Raw genomic sequence first — 25619 nt, 5'->3', positions numbered from 1 at the left:
CGGCAAGAGATTAGGGAAGCAGCCTTCAACACTTAAACCAGAACAAAATCTAAGCAGTTCAGAAGGCCACGAAGAACCAAACTCCAGAGACACCCGAAAATATGTAAATGCATTATGTGAAAATAAAAGTTGCATTTACATATTTCCGGGCATCTCTGGAGAGTGGTTCTTCGTGGCTTTCTGAACCGCTTAGATTTTGTTCTGTTTTCTTTTGTGGCCAAAGAGGAAATCCAGTACACCACCAGTCAACAGCACAGGAGACTGGCTAACTTGACTGAGGGCGTAGATAAGAATGAATAAAAACCTTAACATTTTCAAAAAGAAATGTCTAGTAATAAATTATGTTTTCCATCTAGCTGATTTTTGTTACTATTATGTATAACTGCAAAACTATTTATACACCAGGATTCCAGAAGGAATACAGTACTTTCAGTACAGTATTGCAACCAAATCTATATCAGGCATACATTTCAAATGTATTACCATTTATTATATTAAAGTAGTATATTTCATTACTATCAGCAGACTGCAAATGTAAAAATCACCAAGATTTGATAGCAGTACATTGATTGTAACCATGTATGCATAAACACTTCCCATACATTTTATTTGGGTCTACTTCAGAAAGATGAAAATGCAAACTCTCGAAAGCTCACGAGCGAATAATCAGAAACTCGACATTGTTATTTTGGGATCACAGTACAGTGAAGATTGGAATATTTGCCGTTTCCTCGCTGTAGTGCGATCTCGGAGTAGGAATACATATTTAGTGGGGGGTGTGGGGGGCAAAGCCCCCCACAATACCAATTTTGAGTTTTTGATTATTCGCTCATGTGAGCGTTCCTGAGTTTGCGTTTTTGGTTTTATGACATAAGACCCTTTTATTTTAGTTCAACAAAGATTTAATAAAAAATAAAATTTCAATAATTTATAAAATATTCACTTAAAATGGAATAAAGTGTAATATGTGTGAAATTATTGCGTGCATTTCTTCCTTGACTCACCTCGTTTCTTTTTCTTATTTTAATCGTGCACTCGTTTGTCATTTTTTTTTTCTTTCCCATTTCTGTTCACTTTTCTACAGGTCCAGAATCCTTAGGAACATCCCAGCCACATACATTACAGGTTAGGGAATGCTCACCCACTGGTCATCCAGGTAGGCACCATGGCATGTAGAAGCCTGGCAAGCCTCAGTGAATATGGGCTTTGGGACTTGTTTGAGGACATGCTAGAGCACACTCCTTCAGCCTAGTAAGGCATTATGTAGCCTATCTACCACAAGAGGAGGTAAAAGACTCACTGCACTAGTCAGTGCCGACTACTACCCCAACATAGGCCCCTGCCCCTTCAACACTGGGGGGGTCTTCCACTTCAACACTATCAGGCAGTAGAAACATTTGGACCAGTGACATTTATTGGGCTGGACTCCTCTTCAACTCTTTCCTTCCTTTATCCTCTCCTACACTTCATCATATCTACGTTCCACCCAAACTACACGGTTATATAAAAAACAAATTTGAAAAAATGTGTGTGGGAGGGGTTAACTCTCACCAAAAACACAGCACCCCTCCTCACCCACCTCCTCCAGCACAACCTTCCTGATGCTTTCATTCTGCTTTCTCTTCTTTGTCATGTCTTCGCTTTTTTCAGTCTTGCCTATCTTCCCATTTCTATTCTTTTAAGGACCAAATAAGGTTACACATATATAAAATATTTACATTTTTTTTTTTAATGAAAGTTGTGTTGTCCACCGCTTGCCTTAAGTCTTTCAAGTGTGACTGTACATAGCAGCATTCATCGGCAATATCAGACTATATACAAAATCGTATGAAATCTAAGGCTTTCATGTAATCCTTCACATATACTTAACGATTAACTTCAGAAACTTTACGTCTTGGACGTAAATGGGCTTGATTTTTAAAACACCTTCACATTTACTTAGAGAGAATACCCTGTCCTTACTGTGTCTCATTCCGCGGTGGTGCAGCGGTAGTGTTGTTGCCTCACAGCAAGAGGTTCTCCCATTCGATTCTCGGCTGGAGTGCGGGGAGTGCCTTCTGTGTGGAGTCTGCAAGTCTTCCCCATGGTTGGGTGGGCTTTTGAAAGACATGCGTAAAGGGCATGCCTTCGTTGAAGGTTGAATGTCGAGCTGGCACCTCGGCGTTCGTGAAAAATCTACTGCCAATCATTAGCAGACCGGAGTTCAGCTGTGGCGACCCCTAACCGGGAAAAGCTGAAAGACACAACAACCCTGTCCTTACTGTATATGCACATAAGCGTGGCAGCACTCTTTGCAGACAAACACTATGTAAGCATGAAACCCCTGGACTATGAATACCACCCTTAATGTTGCTTAGATTTTAAGATGCACAACATCTGAACCTCCATGATGTCTTCCCTATGAAAAGGTAGAGGGAAAGCAAATAAATAAACATGGCTACTAGAAGTAATTAAATGCCTGATGTTAAACTCCTTAAATGTGTTAATTGCTTTAATAGTTTTTGATTTATCACTTTACAAAAGGTACAGTTACCACAAGGATGACAAGTCCAATGGATCTGTTCCTAAGGATATGGGTTGTATACCTACTTCTCATATTACGCAGCTTATATTGCCCAAAAAAATGTGTTATATATTTTTTCTTCTCCTGTAAGAAAACATACATTTTCAGCTAGTAGCTCTGTCAAGTCATGGTTAGACAACAACATGTCCCTGTGATTTTCTATTATATTCCTAAATTCCTTTATGTTAGTAGTATAAAAGGCAGTGACAAAAGGTAAATGGATAAACGTATCAGTCTTAATTTTTTTTGTATCCCAGTAAGTCAGTATGCATCAAAATATTAGTATTCTCCAAAGGAATACTGATATTAGTTTCAACATACTCTGACCATGTAGCATGGCAGCCAGTTAATGAGCAAAGTTGTAGTAATCATTCGTATCAGAACAAATTTATCTGACCCTAATAAACTGATTGGAGAACACTATTAAAGACGTATAGGGATGACAATTGCTGGCTGGTAATAGGAGAATTTTTTGAAAGTTTTTCTCATACAAGGTGGCTGCAATAACGTGGTCATGGTTTCTTTTTATCAAAAAACTAAAAATGGAATTGCACAATTTCAACACTAAATTTCAAGCCACATTTTTTTTCATTCAGCTAAACAAAATCATTAAGCTCATCTGGATCAGAAGTCAAATAAGCCAGCAGTCTTCAAAGAGCCTCCTCCATATGTACACAGCTGCCAAAATAAATCTGGAGGTGCATTATGCATCATATCCTCGAAATATGCCATAAAAATGTCTACATATTTTAGGAGGCAAAAGACACCCCCAACTACTGTGCCACTAAACTGTAAAAAAAAGCATTGTTTGTTAAAATAAGACTTTTTTTTTTTTAAATCAAGGATGTGTTCTGGAAGGCATAAGAAAAACATACAGAACCGTTTCTAACCAGTATTCTAGAGCTTGTATACCAGTCCAAATCCGATTAGTGGTGTGTGTGTGTGTGTGTGTGTGTGTGTGTGTGTGTGTGTGTGTGTGTCTCTCTCTCTCATATATATATATATATATATATATATATATATATATATATATATACATACATACATACATACACACACACACACACACATTTATATGGGATCCGTACAGATCAGTTGTGCCAGTTGCACTATGGTGCGGTTAAGAGAAAATTCCCTTTTCCCCACTGTAGTGTGACCTCGGAATGAGAATATAAAAGTAGGGGGGTGGAGGGGGTGCACTGGGGCTTGCCCCCTGCAAAAAAGAAGATTTAGTGTTTTTTTTTTTTTTTTTTTTTTTTTTTGAACGGACTTTAATGAAAGCGCTTTCATTAAAGTGTGTTCGGGTATTGTGGATTCGGACTACTGAACTTTCGTTCAATAGTCCTAGATCCATATATATATATATATATATATATATATATATATACATACATATATATATATATATATATATATATATATATACATATACACACACACACACACACACACACACACACACACACACGCAGAGAGAGAAAGAGAGAGAGTTGACATCTAAGGTACAAACACACCAGATGGGCTCTAACTGTATTTCTTAAATCAGTTGTAAGAACTGAGTGGTGTTTTATTCCTAACAAAGTAGGTGTAAGTTTCAAGACCAAGAAGTCAGAAGGTTCAGTTAAGAAATCATTGCTTGCTGCTACAGGTTTCAATGCACTGTGTGTGCATTCTGGTGCATCTTAAGAAGACTTTAAAAGAAATGTGGCCTTGGACAATCCCCCATTAATTCACTACATTTTTTGGTAATTTCTTCTTCCAAAGCCAAATTAAAAATATATACCAATTTCATGTTTAAACATGGGTGGTGGGCCTAACACCATGTGACTGTAAAAATAATCATCATTGAGTTGTCTCATACCCTCGACCTTATAATCATGCATTCAAACAAATACACTTCCACCTTTACTAGATGGTGGCATTACTATGTCTATGTTCTTGTTTTTGTAGAGACACTAAACCCTTCCCTTTCAAAATTCGTCACACTGTCAGTATGAAACAGAAACGTATCAGTATCATGAAAATGTAAGTATCTCATAACAGCTTTCCCTAATGCTGACACAGTACTGTGGGGAGAGGGTGAAAGTAGAGGGTCTATATACAAATATATATTTGGTAGAACACGGTATACTACTGTTTTTGAAAACACTTAATACTTAAATTCCGGCAAAAGGCTTTTAAATCAGACAACTGTAGAAATTCTGACAAAAAATGATGGTGTAACATTCAGACATTTATTTAACATACGCATCTTAGCCTTCAAACAGTAATCAAAAATATTATGCACTAGTGTATTTGCATCATTGGTTGAAGCAGCTATGTGACATCTGTTTATGGTAAAGGGTTAACATTTCTGCATTTTTTATCCCCTTCCTTCTCTTACTGGTAAAAGACAAGATGCCCTCTCACTGAATTTTGCACTGGAATATTTGTTCTATAGATACACATAGACAATGCCCAAGTCTGAATCAGTAGCAGATGATGTTTCATCTGTTGTACTTTTTTTATAATCAATTTATAATTGCATTTTTATAATCAAGAATGCACTGACTTTTTTTTTATTTTTTGTCAGTTTTCTCTAGAATATTCATTTCTTTCTTATAATTGTCCACACCCACAGACTACAACACAGCTTTATAAACGAGTAGAACTGATATTACCATAGAAACTTTATTCAAAGATTTAATTAACTTACACTTCTAAAAAATCTTAGTAATAATGTATGGGAACAGACATTAAAGGCTTAAGCCTCTGATACAATACACCTAGGGACTTGCAAGTATTTTGTAGGCTAATATAAAGGAGGCTGATGTCCTTTTCTGGTTACAATGGTGTACTGCATGAGCAGATTGCGTTTCTGCTTTTTGAGCAGATTCTTTATAGCAGACAAGCGGATGCATTATTAGCCAAAACTACAACTTTTCAGTCTCACTCTAAATACTCTTAAAAAAAACATCTGACCACTTTTAGAAATAGTATTTAGAATCAATATCTGTTCTTCTCCCACTTTTAGAAAGAATAAGGACTCTAAATTTCATTTGAAAAGTGTATATTGTAGGGTGCATTTTTATCTTTTTTACATAGACCCATTTTATAGACCAGCAGTAGTGGTGCTGCAGTAGTGTTGCCGCCTCACAGCAAGACGTCCCGTTCGATTCTCAGCTAGAGCGTCTTCTGTGTGGAAGCATGCGTGAATGGGCGTACCTTTGTTGAAGGTTGTGCGTCAGGGCTGGTAACTCAGCACGTAAAAATCCACTACCAAACATTAGCGGATAGGAGTTCCGCTGTGGCGACCCCTAACTGGGATAAGCCAAAAGACACAACATAGACCCATTTTATACCACTTTCAACATTTCACTGCATCTGTCATCTTACTTAAAAAAAATATCTGCATATTAGGATTTTTGCAAACTAACCCCCAACGCCTGCATTTTCTTTTACTATCACCTCCTTATTTTTATATGTTTATCTACACCATTACTTTTACTGACAGTTGAAACTAATCCTACATCATCTTGTTCCTTTCATATTTTTGTAACTCTTTCATGCCTTGTTCATCTTTAACAAATAAAGCCATATCAGCAGTGCAAGAAAACATATGATCATTCTGTTCATGCAACAAGCAGATAATGGACTTAAAGGGTCTTTGCTGAATTTTGCTTGCCTTATTCACACAACCATTGACTAAAATGCTTAACTGAGGAAGCCTCCACAAACCTTTGATACACCCATTAGATAAAACAGTTACTACATTATGCCTTTCCTGAATCAACAGCCTAATCTAAATTTATACTTATCACACACCGCTCAAATTCTGCTTATATGTCTCTCATCCACCCTAACATATTTCTTGTATTTCTAACCTTCCTTAATCCACCAACTTCATTCTCAAAAGCATTGCTTCTTTACTCTATTCAAAACTTTTCTACTCAATTATAGGTTTCAACAATCAACAACATAGATATCACTTATTTTACCAATCCCATATCAATTTTGTCTACAAAAATGTAATTCACTCCATTTAATATGCGCCTTCTTGTGCCTCTAACAAATAATGATTCAGTGAACACTTCAATCAATTATTTAATTTTGGTGCTGACAATTTGCAAAACTCAATATCAAATTATGTGTACTCAAATTCTTGTATTTGGATCCCAGTCATCAGCAGCAAACCGTAAACTATTGCTCACCTGAAAACTGAACTTTTCTGCTTACATCATTTCTGATTTCTCAAACTTTTCGATTCTTTCATCACTTAAGGACATAAAAACATACTTATCTTGTTACACTTTTCACATAAGGGGCTCACCCACTCCGATGAACAACCATCTGGATATATAAAGTATATAACCTCTCTTTATGTACTTCAAACAATGGCCAGGCCTTGCTTTTATACGAACATGAACTATATTTCTCCTTCCTATCTCATGCAATTCCTCTAGACAACTCTTCTCTTGGTCTTTTTTATTTTTTTTCTTCAATTGAGCTTTAAATGCTTCACATAAATCTATCCAATCAGAAAAAAACTTCCTTTACTTCTAAATGTGCACTCCATAACCTCTCAAACATTGTTTCCCCTTCTTCCATTAATATGAACTCTGTACATATTCTTACTATTCATTTTCCCATCAATGGCTTACCTCTGCCCCCTGTAATAACTTCTAAAGTCATATAGTCTGAAAAAAATATATCAATTGTTTTGTGTTTATAGAGTGGCCTTGCTATTACTGCAATGCTAACATGTTTCTGGTTATCTCATTTAGGGCTGTCCTTTGCTTTTCCTAAATTTTGAAGCTGTTTAATAAGTTTTCCAGCTAGGTTTTGGTCAAGTTTTAGATTCTATAAACCAGTAATTTGTGGTTTTGTGGCAGAGATTTATACTGCTAACTGTATTTTGAAAGTAGGCATTTTTGGATGAATTCCCAGCTATTTTTTTATTGGTTCTTAAGTTTTTCCTACTGAAATAAACAGTATTGAGGCAGCCTGCTTGTTCTCTTAATGTAAAGCTCCAGACAGCTGAGCACAGAATACAGTGAAAACACTAAAGTTGGCATTCTCAAATGACTCCTCACCTAAAAGTCAGAAAGTACTATACTATTTTCTATTAAACGTTAAAATTACTAGACAACTGCAAGTGCAAGCAGAACTCTATTATGCTTTAGTATACTTTTTTTTTTTTTTTACTGTTTGGTTAAAAAAAACTGTCCTGTTGCATTTATACAGCAGTCTGGCTTAAATACATTCTTAAGCCATATTCCCGTAATATTAATTACTCCTTATTAACATTACAAATATGAGCCAACAATTAATAACTCACTGCAAACTAACTAAAATGGAGGGTCAGTTAGCTTGTCTACACTCAGATGCCAGCCTAAGAGCACTTGGTATACTAAGGCAATGTAACAATTCCCAAATGTTCACAAACCATGGTGTTGTCTGTAAAGATTGACAGGGAGGCCCAGAGTCCAAAAATGATTCAAGGACTGAAGGGTCAGAATCGGAGTCTTCATCTATTTGATGTCTATACGGTCCTTCCTTTCTTGAGCAGCCCAAACCTCCTAGTGCTTTATGTTGTCTGAACAGGTTCCCCATACCAATCAGACGGACCTATGCAAAAAGGCACTCCTGTGTTGATCCCTCAAAGTAATTCCTTCCTGATGCAGGACAAGACAGGGGGATGTAGTAGTCTAAAGGGTGGCAGTGCTGAAGCCAAACTGACTTGAGATACCACTGTTAACTTCCTCATGTGGAGTCTGGCATACTCAAGAACAGAAACAGTTGATGCCTATTACCACAACAGCTCTCAACTATGCTCTTGCCGAGGTCATCTGCAAAGTGTGGTCCTAGAAGAACATCAAAAACAGAACCTTCTCCAAAGGAAGGAAAGCTATCATTAAAGTGTTGATCCTGCACCACAGGAAGGTCAGGTCTTAGGAAGGAGGTCAAAACAGATTTCTTCGGGTTCAAGGTGAACCCCAGACTATAAAGAAGGTTCATTATGAAATTGAGGTAGTTCAGAAGAGTATTTTGACAAGGAGCATGGAGAAGCATATTTGTATTCCCTGAAGTCTTAAGAAGACAATGACTGGAGCTAGACATTTCAAGAATATCTCTGGGGCAGTAGAAAGGCCAAAGGGTAAAGTTGAAACCTTAAAATGCAACAACACATAAAAAATCTCAAGTATTTTCTGAAAAGCGGGTTGAAAGGAATGTGAAGGAAAGCATCCTACAAATCCAATCCACTAAGAAAACCTGAAAAAGAATCAAAGAAAATGGAAACTGAAGGGTTAGCATTTTGAAACTGGGAAAATTCAAAAGGGTGCAGAGAAAGTATAGGTCTAGAATTGGCCTCCAGGTTCCCTCCTTTACGGCAACTAAGAAAATTCTGGACTAATTTGACTACCTACCTGAGTGGAGGGGACTGCTTGAATATTACCCTGTGAAAAGAGATCCTGGAAAAGAGGAAGTAAGTACTGTTGTGTAAGTAAGCTTACCATAGCAGTAGATGTTTGAATGATCAGTGCTGAAGTAGCCCAAGCTATATGGGTTATATCCTGCTGAGAATATAACAGCCAGCTAGCTTCCAAAGCTTCTCAAATAAGTCTTTCTTACAGTCGTGTAGTTATGCTCTTTTTATACAGTCATGCAGGTATGCTGAATCAGCTACATGCAATCATCTGCCAGTTATGTACTGAATGTACAGGTCATACTATTCCAAAGTATCACGGCTGCACAAATTCTTTTCCAACAGATACAGTCATGAAACATTTGACAAACAAAATTTATACTTAATGCCTCCTTTTCAGTTTCAGCATCAGTCACAGCTCTTGATCAATATGCTACTTATCTACATTCCTGCAATAACATTGTATGAGGACCTTGCAAGCTAGGATTTATCTGAAATAGTAGGTTGTCAAACGTCATAGAAGTTTAAAGTAAATGGTGTAATGTTGGTCATTTAAGCATTTGTCTTTCTCCACTTACCAAAACAATGCTACATAATGGTTTGTCTCCCAAGTGTGCCCAAGAGAAAATATTACAAATCATAAATTAGGGATGAACCTGCAAAAATGATGACACCAAATCCAGAAAATGATTAAAAGATAATTTATCGTGACTTCACACGGAATAACAGCTTAATTTCAGTTCTTCCAGTGTGAAAACAGAAATTCAGAAAAGAGAGCCACTGACCTTTTCTTTTTGGGTACATTTCAGTAACCTGCGAGTAAGTGCACTGCCTAGATGTCAGCAAAAAAGAAATTCAGAGAATGTGAAAGAAAGTCAATCACAAACGGTTTGGAGAAAAAAATGACTGGGAAGAATTCTGCAGCTGTTCAGCAAAAAGCACCGCAAGCTCCAGCTTTGGCACAAGACATGACTTCCAGTAATCTATGTACTCAGAGCTGATTATAATAAATGAAACAATGAAGTACCGTGTAATATCAACTCAAATAACAAAAGGCTGGAAAAAATGGAAGGAGCTTTAAACAGATATTCAGATGAGAGGCTAAAACTGCAAAAATCAGATGTCAAAATGAAGAAAAGGCTGACTGAGTATGAGACTGTTCAAGAAGAGATGTTTAAAAAAAACAGAATTAGAGGACAGAGCCCATAGGGAAAATCTGATATTTTCTGCTGTACCAGAGAAGCTGGAAGGAGCAGGCTGTATTAATTTTACGAAAGCATAAGTAAGTAACTGGACTGGCATTCCACAGTAGGAGTTGTTAACTTAAAGGGCACACCGTGTGTATGCTCCAAACCAAGCTATGAGAAAGCAACCTAGACCTTTAATAGTAAAGATGCAATCCTACCAGATGAAAAAGAGTTGATTCTGACAAAACTGTGGCAGAAGGCCAAAGTACTAAAAGTGGGACACAGTACAGTGTTTGTGGAAAATGATTACTTACTGTACACCAGGCATAACAGGAGTAAATTTATTCCACTAATCAGGGAATGTTGAGAAGCTGGTGTGAGATTCAAGCTGCTGCATCCAGCTATTTTCAGACTATTCTTTCCTGGAGGGTCAAAATCATTTTTTGATGCAGAACATACAAAGGAGGAAATACAAAAGTTTGTCCAGCAAAATTCAGCTATCAAACAGGAGGAGATTCTGTTTCTTGTTCTTCTGGAATAAAGCTCATAGAGTGCCAGTGAAACATTTTCCAATGTTTCAAAGGAAAATTCTTGACAGACAGAAAAAAGCACAAGAGTTGACTAGAAGAACCAGTAGTACACTGGAAATGAAGTAGAGACTGGATTTGGGAGATGGGGATCAACAGGAAGAAAACCAGCAACTTGGAAATTGATAAATACATGTGGGACTACCATGCATTAATTATGTTTGCGAAACATGACAGAACAATAAAACTTAGAAATATTGGACTTCTTTGTACTTTGTCAGTCTTGTAGTGGACTCCAAAGCATATGCCCTACTTCATATCATTAATGTTTGGAAGAACATTTAAGAGAGGGAAGAGGAAGGAAAGAATTAACTGTACGTAAAACAAAATTGTGTTCTTAACAGTAGTATTTTTATAATGCATGACATAACCTGCATGCTATAAAGTAACAGTTTCAAGTTACTTTCAAGTGCAATAGGGATACTAAAGCAAACAGCTGTTCCTGTTTTTATCCCTTCTTTCTTTCTCCTTGTTCAGTTTTAAGAACTGAAGACAATACAATGTAAAAAGAGAAGAAAAGTCTGGACAAAAGAGCATGAAACAAGAAAAAAATTATATGCTTTTTCTTACTCTTGCACAGGGGAATGACTGGATTAAGGCCCTTGCCTTGATCAAGTAACAAGTTTTAAAGGGAAGCAAATAAAAAGGAACACTGAATATAATAAGTTTTTCAAAATAAAACATTTTCTTCTGCCAAATAAATGAGTGCTAGTGATAGTACAGGCAACTGTGTATCTAGTTCTCGTGTATCAATGGAGACAATCCGAGAAGGGGCAATAAAAAAATAATGCTTCTTTCTTTCAATGGTTAGGAGATCATGTTTTCTAAAAACATTCAACTGTTTTTCTAATCTGGGAGAGGAATAAAGATAAGACAAAAACAGACAGCACTTAGTAGAAGTAGAAGCACAGACTGTACCATGCTTCTTGGCACAGATAACTTTCCATATAGGTTAATCCAAGTTTGTAAGTGTGGCTGTCAGTCTGGGATAATTGTTCCTATTATAAGAGTTAAACTTCAATATTTGAAGATGTACATAGTTTTGTGTGTTACTATTAAGTAAAGTTCAACCTGCCAACCATTAGTGTATGCATGTAACACAAAAGCTGAAACTAGACATTTAGAAAAGCTGTTACACATAACAGATAGGAATAATAAGATTTTAACATAATGACATGTTCTATATTATCTTTAAATGCAAATGGTCTCACAGATATATACCAAACAGAAATATAGTGAACTGTATTAAAACATTCAGAGAGCAAATAGCTATGTTACAGGAGACACAATTGGAAAGAACTAAGCATGTAAATTTGGTAAAGAAAGGATTTCAGGATGGTTACTCAGCAGAATATCTGGGACAAAGGAAAAGGGGAGTACTTTACTTGCAAGAGGAGCTCAAATAGTGACAGAAGAGAAAAAAAGACAATAATGGTACATGTGTAGTACGAAGGGGTTAGTGGTAAGGAGAGGTAAGAAGACTAAACTAGCATGCATTTATATTCCACACAAAACTGCTATAATGGAGCTTAAGAATATTCTGGGAGATATAATCAGCTTTCAGCAGGGAATATTACTTATAGGTGGGAAATTAAATTTGATTTGCAGCAGTGAGGATGTATCTGGGAGCCCAGAAGGGAAAAGATAGCAGATGAGGCTATATTTTTGTAGAAAATTTATAAAAATATTTGGTATGGAAGATGTGAATTCAGCAGTAGGATCGCGGAGAAAATTTACATATCACTCCATTACTCCCCAAAGTACAACAGGGAAAGACAGAAATATTTCACAGGAACATTTGCATTTAATTGAAAGCTTTGACACACAATCCAATAACATTTCAGCTCATGCGTCTATAAAAACCTAATATAAAAATGCAGGGTAATGAGGTAAAAATGAGACACTGGCACTTTCCCCACCTACTTGTTAAAAAGAGGAATTTACGGAATGGGTAGTGAAAATTATTTGAGAGTTATTAGGGAAGATAAAATTTCTTCAGAAGTTATTGCAAGTGAGTGGAATAAAATGAAAGTGGAGTTTAAAAAGAGGGTAGAAGTAAACGAAAAGAAAGAGATAGTTAAGTTGTAAGAGAAATTATTTAGAGGGGGATGACAAAGACTAGTATACCGCAGAACAAGGAGAATCTCAGAAGAAGAAGATGCAAAACTGTACAGTGCTAAAGGAAAACAAGGGAGCAACAGGATAATACGCCTGAGTTTAGAAAGATTGCTGTTATGCAACTATTTTTGATAACTCTAGAACAAAAACACTTTTAGCACAATGCCTTAGGCAAGAGAAACTAGAAAGGCTTATTGCCAAACAGAGAGCCTATAACAAATAAATAAATTTTATATATATATACACACACACACACATATATATATATATATATATATATATATATATATATATATATATATATATATACACACACACACATATACACATACATATAAACAGAATTTCTGTAGAGTTAGAGAGATTTCAGAAATTTTATGAACATCTGTATAAACCAGAGAAATTTTGACATCAAGAAAGAACACAAATATTTTTAGAAGACTTAAGTATGGCAAGGTTAGAGGTAGATGAAGCTCAACAATTAACAGTTAAGGTAGGAGGACATAAGATAAAAATGGTGAAGTATAATCAATTTACAAGAAAAGTTGGCTTTATTTGCACATCGCCTCACAGTTAGACGTTGCCCGTTCATTTCTCAGTTAGAGCGTCTTCTGTGTGGCGACATGTGTGAATGGGCGTTCCTTCGTTGAAGGTTGTGCATTAGGCCCAGCAAGCCAGCACGTAAAACTCTACTGCCAATCATTAGCGGACCGGAGTTCCGCTGTGGCGACCCCTAACCTAAACCCTAAAAGCCGAAAGACACAAACATTTGCACATACTATTTTGTACCTAATAAAAGTGGAAAAGGACATCTCATTGTGTAGAATATTTTGACAGTTTCAAGTCTTTTCTGGATATAGAATTACTGATGATAAAACAAAGACTATTTCTGTAAACTATGTACCCACACATGAACCGGTCTAGCAATGTCCATATTTAAGGGCATTCCATAAAATTAAGTATATTGGAGTACAGAGTAAAAAGGATCCTGTTATGACAGCTAAGGGTATGTGGGAAGAGACTAAACAAAAGATTATACATAACTGAGAAACTGGAAGTTCTTCTACATAGATATGGACAGCAAGATAAAGAAGTGAAAATGTTTTAGTCCCTTTAGTTTTATATACAGGTCAGGCACATTTTTATCAACCAGAGAATTTATGGACATTAAGTAATAATGACTTGAAAGAGTTCATCTGGCAGGGGAATAGGACGAGGGTCAAGTGGGATAAGCTGATCATTCCAATGGAAGAAGGTGGTTTAGGATTGCCTGATTTGAAGGGATATTTAGAGCTACACAATTAAGACTTGTATACATTAACACAGCAGAAAACTATAATTCAAAGTGGAAAGAAATGAAGATGAAACAGGGGGAGCGCAAGAAAAAAAGGGAGAGTGGAATTTTTGATGCAGAATAACAGCAACCATGCAGAATATTACATTCATAAAGCAGCAGAAAATATTTGAAGAACAAAGCCAACACGAGAATGGAGAAACGAGAATTTGCACATATGGATGACTGCAATTGGGGTACAGGGAATAAGCAAGAGGGGGCTGGAATTGACTGGAAAAAATGGCAAAGGAACCAATGCATTGGGAAGAAATAACTAGAGAGGAAAATGAAGAGGCCAAGAAGACACTGGGACTGCAGGCTAGAGACTGCCTTTCTTATCAGGGATTGATTGAGTACAGGCAAAGAGAAAGGGATTAAAGGGAGCCTAAGTTTGCGACCTGCTCTAGTTGAGTTTTTAGTTGAATCTAGAACAGAAGCTGCTGTTAAAAAAACAGATAATTTGTAGGGAATATAACATATTGCACAATAGCTGCATGAATCAATCAGAGGAGGTAAGAAAAGACTAGGAAGATATATTGGATAAGTAATTTACAAGGGAGCAATGGGAGGACATATGCATGGCTCCCCAAGTATGCACCAAAGTCTAGAAGATTTAGGATTTTTGCTTGGAAGTATTTGCATAGGTATTTGTATACCCCAAGCAGACTCCAAAGATTTTTTTCCTCAATTAGATAGCAAATGTTGGAGGTGTGATGGGGAAGAAAGAGCTAACTGGGAACATATGTTTTGGGAGTATAACAATTTAGCAGACTTTAAAAATTCTCTACAGAATACTCTCTCAGAAATATTAGATGAACAGATGGGAGTTACTAAGGAAATGATTCCTTTGAGCTGGGACTCAGGATCTGAATTGCGTGGACATAGTAAGACATTAAGTTTAATTCTGGAGGCTGCCAAAAATGGAAATCAAAGTCCGAACCAACTGTATTTGAACTACTGAAAAGTCTAACAGAGATAAAAGAGCTGGAACTGGGATCTTTAGAAAAGAGTACGAGCAAATTGCATAGAAATCATAGGAACAATACATGCAGAATAATGTTCTGCAGGAGAAGTGAAGTTTAAAGGAAGGCAGGAACTGAGCAATTTACGTAATATTGACTGATGATAGTTATACAAAAGAACATATGTGATGTAGAACGTATGTTACTGGGAACAAGTTAGTATGCTTTTTTCTTTTATATCAATGTATGTTTGTCTGCATCTAAAGTGATAATATAATAAAGGTGTTAAAAATAAATATTCTTCTTGTTAACCAAGATGATCAAGGACCTCAAAAACTATGATTTATCATGAGGTTTTTGCATATTCACGAATGCTTTCGCTTTGTCAACATCACATTGAAGTTCTTCTGAAGTCAACTCTTCTCCCATGTACTTAAGATAGTTAAAGAAATCAAACACTGTTCATGTTTCGTTATCTTAATGAAGTTAGTGGTTTTATCAGATGCCAGTCATGTCATGCTTGGTAGCCTTCTAAGCTAGAATATAAATTAAGATCATCTAGTTCTTCAATCGCAGCTCTCTGGAGCACTTCTAAAGCCAAAGATTAAAATTATGTCACCAACCAACATTTGCTACTGAACCCCAAAAAAACCAAACTTCTGCTCTTCACTCCCACTAATAGAGCCACCCCTTTCTCATTCACTATTACTTCCAACAATGGTACCACCATCTCCCCAGATACCCATACTAAACTTCTAGGAGTCATTATAGATAATAAGCTCAAATTTGACCTACAGGTCAACAAAACCGTGCAACCCTTTGGGGATAATGGTGTTCCCACTAATTATCACATTAATAACAACATACTAAGCATGCAATCAGTTGTGAGGAACTTGGGCACCCAGGTTGATAGCAACCTGACTTTTGACCACCACGTTGCCTCCATTGTACGGAAGGCTTTCTACATGGCCACCCAAATAAGTAAGGGTATTTCATCCAGGAACAAGGAGGTCATAACATCCCTTTACTCCTCCCTTATCAGACCCATTATAGAGTACAATGCTCCCTTCGGCATGTACCTTGCCAAGCATGTGCAGCAGCTGGAGAGACCACAGAGGTTCCTGACCAGGAAAATCCAGGGTCTCAAGACACCTATCCTACACAGATAGGCTAAAAATCCTGTTCCTCTACTCAGTCTCTTACAGACTGCTCAGAGATGACCTGTGTCTGGCATACAAGACCATCTCAGACTCAGCCTTGATGGAGTTGATGCATATAAGTCAAACTCCACTCAAGCTACCTGCATGCAAGGCCTCAACCTGTCTGTGACATTAATAGAACTTATTGGCGGCATAGATTTATGTTACAAAGACTCCCCCATCTGTGGAATAGACTCCCTCTCCATGTTTAGCACAGTACCTCACTAGCCCTCTTTAAGAGGGATCTGGACGTCTGGTGGGGAAACAAAAAATACACCCCTGGGATCCCACCTGTGTCCCTGCTGGACAGGGTAAACAGGTGCTAACTTTGTAGGAACATGGCAGAAATTCTTGGCTAGGCTTATAAGGTCCTCCGGGCCAATAGCCTAGTATCATCCTATGAACCTATGAACCTATAAGAACTGGAACTTATGTGGCAAGTTAGATTAAACACATATAATACCCCTGGACTTAATGAATGCTGTTCTATTAGTAGCATTTTAAAACTTAAAAGTTTATTAAGATAGTTTCATGTTGATTTATAGGTATACATTTCTTACTTAGTTTTTTATTCAGTTTTTTATATATTTTTCACACATTCTTTTATTTGTGAGGATTCATTTAATTAATATTTTGAATGGATATATTTTATTTATGCAACAGTTGAAGGTGGTTTGTTGGTTTGAATTCAAACTGAGTATTTTTTATGCTTTTATGTTTTTAAATGCTTTTAAATGCTTTTTAGTAGTTTTTAATTGTTTAATTGATTTATTGCCCACGTGAGCTGTAAATTCACTCAATATTTATACTTGTGGTTTGTGTAACTATTTTGTCTGACGAAGTTTGAGCACAGTCTCAAACGAAAAGCGCTTAACAGTATTAAAGGACATTTTCTTCATTTGTTGGTGTGTGCTATTTTGCCTGCCTCAATCCACTTTTGTGGATTTTCAGTTTGTTTTTCTTAGTTTCATAGTTTAGTACTAGGCTATCTGCCCTGGGGCATTTGTAAGCCTAGCCATAGTGATGAAATGGTACAAAAATGTTCATAATAGATTTAGAATCCTGTGCCTCTGTCTAGTAGTGACACAGTGAAGGTCCCCTTCATGTTGAACCAGTTTATTTTAACAAAGTGTTTGTTCATATTACTGATGATATGTATGAAGAAACTACACGAAATTATATTCATGTGGCATAAAGGAAAATAGATTTTTTCTTGCAAGACATGTTTGACCAAGGGCAAATAGATGGGGAAACTCCAAGTTTCCTTAAAGTGAAAATCCTATAGTGCCAACCATTTTTGGCATTCCAAAGCTTCACAAAGATTTGTGGGATCCACCTATGAGGCCAATTGTTAATGCCAGTACTTCTAAGGTACATGACATGGCAAAATACGTGGATTTGAAGCTTAAAAACTGTTTAGCAAGATATCACCACTTCTGTAAGGACTATTGTGATTTTTTGACAAAACTTAGGGGAGTTAATTATTCAAAAGCATTATGTTTTGTAACAGTAGATGTTCTTAGTTTAATGTCATTCCTCACCAACAGGGTTTTGACTACAACTTTGTTTATATTGAAGTACAGTATTTTAAGCAGAAGAGGGGTGTAGCAATGGAGGCGGCTTGCACCCCTCTGTATGCTAATATAATTATGGTGCACTGGGAAAAAACAGTACATACTGAGTAACCCAAAAATACAGGCATTAAAAATCTATGCCAGATTTTTGGATGATATTTTTTAGCAGAGGAAATGAATGAAGAAGAAGAAACTGAATTGGTAAACTATTTGAATTCCACTACCTTGTTTTTGAAATTTACTTATTCCTACAGCACTGAAAGTATTAGCTACCTAAATGTACTAATAGCCAAAGATCACGTTAAGGACAGGCTTACTACTAACATTTATAGGAAACCCCACTATTCAAACTCCCTCTTGCATTGCAAAAGTTGCCACCTTTGGCATGTTAAGAAAGAGGTAGTAAAGGGACAATTTATTTGTTTGGCTAAAATGATTTCTGATGACAATATGTTTGAGCAAGAAAGTAAACTTCTTGACATGTTCCAGGCAAGAGGGTATCCGTTACAACCGACTGTTAGTAATCGTAGTGAGGTTAATACTAAAAGGTTAGAAGGCACCATCCTACCTCTTTTTAGGGGTTCCACTACTCAGATTATGGAGGATGCTAATGACAGACACTCTACAGGTGACAATACTTAAAATTATGGTTAGGCATTTGTCACAACTTACACTGTGGACAGTGATGCAATTGGTAATATACTATGTAAGAACTGGAAAATATTTTCTTATTATGGGAAAGATTCTGAGAAGTTCGGTGATGGACCATGTATAGTATAGTATATAGGAGAGGGAAGAACTTGAAAAAACTTTTGGACGGCAGTGAAAAATTGGCTTCAAATTCAGCCAAGAGGTGGGGAACCTATAAATGTGGGCTCTGCAACCAATGCAAATTTATTTTTGAGGGCAACACACTAGTGGTAGGGGACCCACAAAAGTTGGTTACTTCATTCCACTACACCTGTAATTCAATGGGTTTAGTATATGTGGCAAAGTGTGTTCAATGTTTGTGTTTTTATGTGGGAGAAATCCTAACGGAAATTTAAGGAGCATATTTACGAGCACAATCTAGATGTAAGGAATAAGAATGTTAAAAACTCTTTATACAAGCATGTGGAAACACACCCTGATCATTCCCTTTTATTTTTTGGATTGCATTTTGTACCCCAGAATATGGAGGGAGAGCCATGGGAAGATCTTATCGAATACAGAGAAATGATGTGGCAACTAAGGTTGAATGCTTGTGTGCCCCCTGGCCTTTATGAATGCATTTCAATCAGTAGTATACTGCGTTTAAAATCATACAAAATGTAAACCCTGCACCTTATGTTCTAACTACCTTCTTTTGTACTTGATAACATAGGGTTAACAAATTTCCTTCTGTTGTTAATTGATGTAGTAGTCATGTGATTTTTGTACTATTTAAATATTGTAGAGTTTGTTAAATTTTTAGATTCTGAAGAAGTCTTGGTAGACTGACGAAACCACTTAATCTTGTTGGCTCATTACTAATAAATTTTTAAACTTCTTGCTGGCTCGCTGGTGTCTTCAGAACCTTCAAGTGTTTGGATTGTCTGCATTTGTAAACCCAAAACAGTCATCTGCACTGCACTGATGCACTGATAAGTTCTGAAAGAACATGGATCACAGGTTGTTGTTGTTGTCTCTTTCGGCTTTTCCCGGTTAGGGGTCGCCACAGCGGAACTCCGGTCCGCTAATGATTGGCAGTGGATTTTTACGTGCCGAGTTGCCAGCCCTTCAACGAAGGTATGCCCATTCACGCATGTCTCCTCGCAGAAGATGCTCTAGCTGAGAATCGAACAGGACAACGTCTTGCTGTGAGGTGACAACGCTACCGCAGCACCACCACCGCAGTATTAACATGAATCACAGGTGGTCTGCCAAACATGCACTCTGGTTTCTATGGTGCCATTCTTTTTTCCCTCCACAAGGTACAGAACTGTTGCTTCTTACAAAAATTGAGACCCAGAGAAGACCTTCATACTGCTACATGGTCTCTTGCCATCACAAATATAATAAATTCAGTCTTTTACTTAAAAGATCAATAAAATCACTCCACAAATAAGCTATCATCTTTCATATGCAGATCAGTTTATCTGCAGAAGACAAAGAACTCAGAACATTCCTTTATGCATAGGTATGCTTATGCACAAACTGTTTCAAGCAGTGGAAGACATAGGACCCACATGTCATGTGAGTGAACCTCTGACTGCATAATAATGCTGGCATCCAACTAACAAAATATGAAGGAACATGGAGCAAAATAGTGGTATTGTAGGTATATTAGATGACCTGCAATGCCATTATGGTCACAAAACATCAGAGCAAAAACTGTAAATGCAGACTCCAATGTTAATTAAGAATTCCTGATGTCCTGTCTTCTACTCTTATGTCTGTTTCAAGCAAAATAAACTCCAAGTAAGGCGACTGTTCATGGAAGGCTAGGGATAAAAGAAGAGCAGGCCTACCCATGAACATAAGTACAAGTTAATCAATCAAAAACAAATATGGCACTTACTGAATTCATCATAGCAAGCTGTGATGGATAAGCCTTGCAGGGGAAGTGGATCTTCACCCCACCAATAACATATTCGGATGCAGATGATGACATTGTATCTTCTGTTTCATGCCCCTTCAGTACAATTCATGATCTACATTAAAGAAAACAATGAATATGATAAAAACTTAGTGCCATTTACAAAATATACAACAACAGATTAAGGAAAACAGAGTCAGAAAGTATTCAGAAGCATCAATCGCACTGTGGGGGTCAAGTATTGAAACTTACCATATAGTGACAACAGCAAAGGGAATGGGCCATGATCCACATGCTGTAAGTTTATATAGTCAGCAACACAAAATATCACCTTCCTTGACCTAACCAGCAATCTCCAGATTCATCAACCTGACATCTTGACGCACTACTTTATTTTATTTATTTATTTTACATTTGTTGACCGGGAAAGTCCGACTGGATGCATGTCCATTTTCAGTGACGGCCCAGGGAGAAAAGTTCCACAGTTAAAAGTTTAAGTAAAATAGAAGGTGCATACAGAAGCATTCAAATTTACATAGTACCAAACTTAACACTGACTAGTAACATAGCATTGAAGCTTAAGATTTAACATATTTACATAGACTGAACACATCTTTTACAGTTTTAGGTTGAGGCATTACATAATGGTGAACAATGTTAGTAGGGGTTGCATTTTTTGCTTTACAGAGTTGACTTATGAGGAGTAGGGAGTATAGAAACAAAGAGGGCAAAGATTAGACATAATAGGGAGTATAGTAGCAGGAGAAGAGACAGAGATGTGTAATTGGATAACAGGTTCATAGGTAGGTACTAGGATATCTGCCCGAAGGCATTTATAAGCCTAGCCAGAATGTGTTGGCTTTCACCACCCCCTAGATTAATTCCCTGTGTCTCTGTCCAGCAGAGCCACTGTAGTGATCCCGGGGTAAACTTTGTTTCCCATCCACTCGTCAAGGTTTCTCTTGAAGAGGGTTAGCAAGGAGCTCGGCTTAATGTAGATTGGAATCTTATTCCAGAGAATGGGAAGTCTCTGGGACAGGAATCTATCCCTCCAGCACGTCCTATTAATTGTTGTGGTAAGGTTTTGATCCCTAGAGCGTGTGGCTCGAGGGGATATGGTTTTCTTTAGGTGGAGCATGTCCATCAGTTCTGGGTTGGACATGGCCTTGTATGTCAGGCAGAGATCGCCTCTGAGTAGGCGGTATGCATCCGATTTCAGCTGGAGTTTCTTCAGTCGAGCTGCATAGGGCATCTATTTGAGGCCAGTGATCCTCTTGATGAGGTACTTCTGTGGTCTTTCCAGCTGTTGCAGATATCTTGTAAGCTACATCCCAAATGGGGTGTTGTACTCTATGATGGGTCTGATGAGTGATGCATAGAGGGGCACAATGACCTCTTTTGATCTGGATGCAAATCCTTTTGTGATTAGGTGGGCCACATAGAAGGATTTTCTAACCACTTTGGCAATGTGATTATCAAAGGAGGGGTTACTATCTACTTGGGTCCCCAGATCCCTTATTACATCTTCCGTGTTTAGGGGGCTACCACCTATGTGGTAATTTGGGGGTACTTTGCTTTTTTACAAAAGGGATGACTATGCACTTTTTGGCATTTAGCTTGAGGCCATGGTTTTGACACCAGGTATCTGTCTCAGTGAGACACTTTTGGAGGATGTCTGTGTCAGCCAGAGAGTCAATTATAGCCCCCAGTTTGCAGTCATCTGTGAACTTGGTCAGCCACAGTCCTCCTGTGCTTGCCTGTACCTCTGAGAAGTATATGCCGAACAGGAGGGGCCCTAGGACTGAGCCCTGGGGAACACCACTTGTAACTGATTTAGAGTCAGACCTAGCTCCCGCAACTCTTACCATGTGGGTTCTGTCCGTGAGCCAGTTGAAAACCCATCTCATGACATAGGGGGTTATGTTCAGGCTGGTGAGCTTGTCTATAATACCTGAATGGGGAATGGTGTTGAAGGCCTTTGCGAGGTCTAGGTAGGCTGTGTGGACCACCTTTATCTCGTCTATAGCCTTGGTAAATGTCTCAAAGAAGTCCACAAGGTTTAGGAGGCATGATCTGCCCTTAAAAAAGCTGAACTGGGTAGGGTCCAGTGTTTGGAGGTTTCCAATGTCTCTGTTAATGAGATCCATGATGATGCGCTCCATAGCCTTGCAGACCAAGCTAGTCAGACTTATAGGGCGATAGTTCCCGGTGTGTGTTGTGGCTCCACCTTTGTGGAGCAGAATAACTGTTGCTGTGTGCCACTCTATGGGCACGTGTAGCCTGTGGAGAGGCTGAGTTCGAACAGTGTGTTTAGGTGAGGGGTTAGTTCATCTTTGAGTTCATGTAGGACACAGCCTGGGACAATCTGGTCCCATTGATGCTGTGTTTTTGGCTTTGGAGAGGACTGTTTTAATCTGAGTGTCTGTGATTTCAAGTGCACTACATTCTTCTGTTATAGTTATGGGCTCTTTTGGGGGTGGCGGGGTGAAGTTTGCGCTGAACCTGTCTGCCAGGATGTTGGCTATATCGGTCGGTTCAGTGTATTTTGTGCCATTCTGCACTAGCTCCAAGCAGATCTGAGAATTGCCACTTAGATTCTTGACATAGCTAAAGAATGCTTTGTGGTTATCTTTGGAGCCCTTAGCAATTTTTCTTTCGAGGCTAGCCTTGGATGATTTTATGAGGGATGGCAGTTTCTTGCTGATACTGATCAGGGATGTCTTCCCTTCTTGGGATTTTACTCTTTTCTGTACTAGTTTCCTCCTCCTATTGTATAGCTTGTTTATGGCAGGGGTCCATCAGACCGGGTTCCTTTTCTTGGAGGAGCGAGTCTTGATTTTGTTTGGGATAGCACGATCCATGCATTCTTGTAGGTGCCCGTAGAGAGCATTAGTAAAGGATTTTGCAGCTTGGACAGGGTTATCCTTTAGCATGGGGGCATTGAAACTTTCCACCTCGGTCTTAAGTAACATGAAGTTTGCTTTTGAAACGTTTTTCACAGTGGTTTCTTTGACCGGTGGTGGGGGCGGAATGTGGATATCCAGAATGAATAGTTTATGGTCATATCTAACCAGCGAGGGGGTGAACTCTGGTGTGGAACACCGGTCGCCCATGTTAGCGATGACCAGGTCCAATATGTTGTCACCTCTGGTGGGGGTGTTGACCAGCTGATCCAGGGTGTTTTGAGTTTATAAATTCTAGGAAATGTTGGGCAAGGGAGTTAGTACTTGAGTAGTTCTCCCAGTTAATGTTTCGGTAATTAAAATCACCCAATATCAGGGTGTTTGGTAGGACCTTTATGTTTCCCAGTGTTTCCAGAAATGCAGAATGGGGTCCTGGGATATGGTGGGTGATCTGTAGCAAGCTACAGTTTGAATTGCAGTTTTACCTGTTGTCAGTTGCACGTGGATGATTTTTGAAGCATCGTGCTATGCCACTAACCTGGAGGTGTGGGTATCCTTGATGAATATGGATACAGCCCCATCTTTTGTACTTTGGTCCGGGTTTTGTGGCTGAAATGTATGGTAGGAGTTGTAGCCTGGTAGTGCTGGGGTGCTCTCTGGAGCCTTAAACCAGGTTTCTGTTACTGCACATATATCGATTTTCTCCATACTGAGGAGTGCCTCGAGTGCGTGCATTTTGAGGTTTAGACTTCTGGCATTGAGTAGCATTGCCCTCAGTTTTTTGCTATTTACGGCGGTAGATTTGTCTTTTGAGCCTTGCCTAAAAAAGGCAATATGGGGGTGGCAAGAGCCTTGGCCAGTATTCGAAAGCCTAAGGGTGAGAGGTGCAAGCAGTCTCTAGCGAAGCAGCGTGGCTTGTCGAGCATGTCATCCCAGGCTGACAGACACTGGATCCCCTTTGAATGACACCAGAAGCTTAGCCAATTGTTGAAATTGATCATTTTTTTGTTTATACTGTGGTATCATTCTTGGTGAGGGCAGGATGCTACTCAGGGTCAGGGTCATATCAGCTTGGGCTACATGATCAGAGAGCTCCTCCATGTCTCTTTTCATGTATTCCAGGGAGGTACGGCTCAGGTCATTCACACCAATATGGACAATGACAGAGTCGTATTTGTACTTGTTCTGGAGTGACCGGAGTGCTTGTGTTATGTGGTGGATCCTGGCACCCGACACGCAGCTAACAGTAACCTTTCTCCTTGTTCAGCCTAGTGAGTGGGACGTCAGTGTGCCTGACTATAGAGTCACCTATTACTAGTGAGTTGGGTATGTTACTTTGCGTTAAGGGCTGTGACTGCGTGGCACATTGGTTTTGTGAAGTATGTGTTTCATGGTTTGTGTTGGGGGGTGGAGGTTGCTTGGATGCTTTGGAGGTCTCTGTTGCTTTTGCAGATTTTTATTTAGAGCGTCAGAGTATGTTTTTATGTATTTATGTGTGTTTTTTTGCCAGTGCTGGTTTCATAGGTCTGTGTGAGACTGATGGTGTGATGCAAGCAATTCCCTTCTCCTCTTGACTTCCTGGTCCAGTCTTGGGTTGAGACAGATTAGCCTCCAGTTTGGCTGTATAACTGCATCTCTCACATGTATTAGTGTTTGGTGGTAGGAGGAAAGGGTTGTCTGTGTACATAAGGCAGCTGTAACATTTTCTCAAAATGCCCAGATTCAACAGCTGGACCAGAGAATACACCTGAAACTGCCCTTTGGACATGCCTGGATAGGTACAGAGAACTGTTTTATTGATTGGCTGGTAAGGTCGAATAGAGAGCCTTGTCCTTCTTTACAGTATAGGGGGGTCTAGGGCTAAGGTTTATTAGTGCTTGCTATGAATTTTGAGCAAGTGCTGGACTGAGAAGTGAATGGTTTGAGTGCTTAAGTTGAAAGTTTGTCTAGTTCCAAGGGAAAAATTGAAGAGTACACTTTGTGGAGCCGGCAATACTTATACCCTAGCTAACCAGCACTGCCCGGCGCACAAATGTGGGTTTTATAGCAGGGAAATGAAAGAGCTAGAAATTAGTCCAAAATGGCCAATAAACTACTAATTTCTGGACTGAAACCACTCCTCCAGGGGACAGGCTGCTCAAAGCTCCCCTCTCTCTCAGGTGAACAGAGAAACTTCCTTCTATCCAAGTAAGCTATGGCAAACACAGAAACTTGTAACACAGCCCTGAAT

General features: G+C 38.5%; 1 protein-coding gene across 3 annotated transcripts in view; it reads right to left on the bottom strand.

Annotated features, from left to right (window-relative positions):
* The window catches only part of BRIP1 (BRCA1 interacting helicase 1), a 2367390-nt gene that overhangs the window by 2159923 nt on the left and 181848 nt on the right, over positions 1–25619 (bottom strand). For all 3 annotated transcript variants that reach the window (XM_044054537.1, XM_044054539.1, XM_044054538.1), the window contains exon 2: positions 20469–20601. In XM_044054537.1, coding sequence (XP_043910472.1) covers positions 20469–20561 — 93 coding nt within the window. In that variant the 5' untranslated portion in view covers positions 20562–20601. The remainder of the gene's footprint in view (positions 1–20468; positions 20602–25619) is intronic.

Source organism: Protopterus annectens, chromosome 13.part0 (assembly GCF_019279795.1).
Source record: "Protopterus annectens isolate FY-2018-M chromosome 13.part0, PAN1.0, whole genome shotgun sequence".
Lineage (NCBI taxonomy): Eukaryota > Metazoa > Chordata > Ceratodontiformes > Protopteridae > Protopterus > Protopterus annectens.
This window is presented reverse-complemented; position numbering and strand designations above follow the sequence as displayed.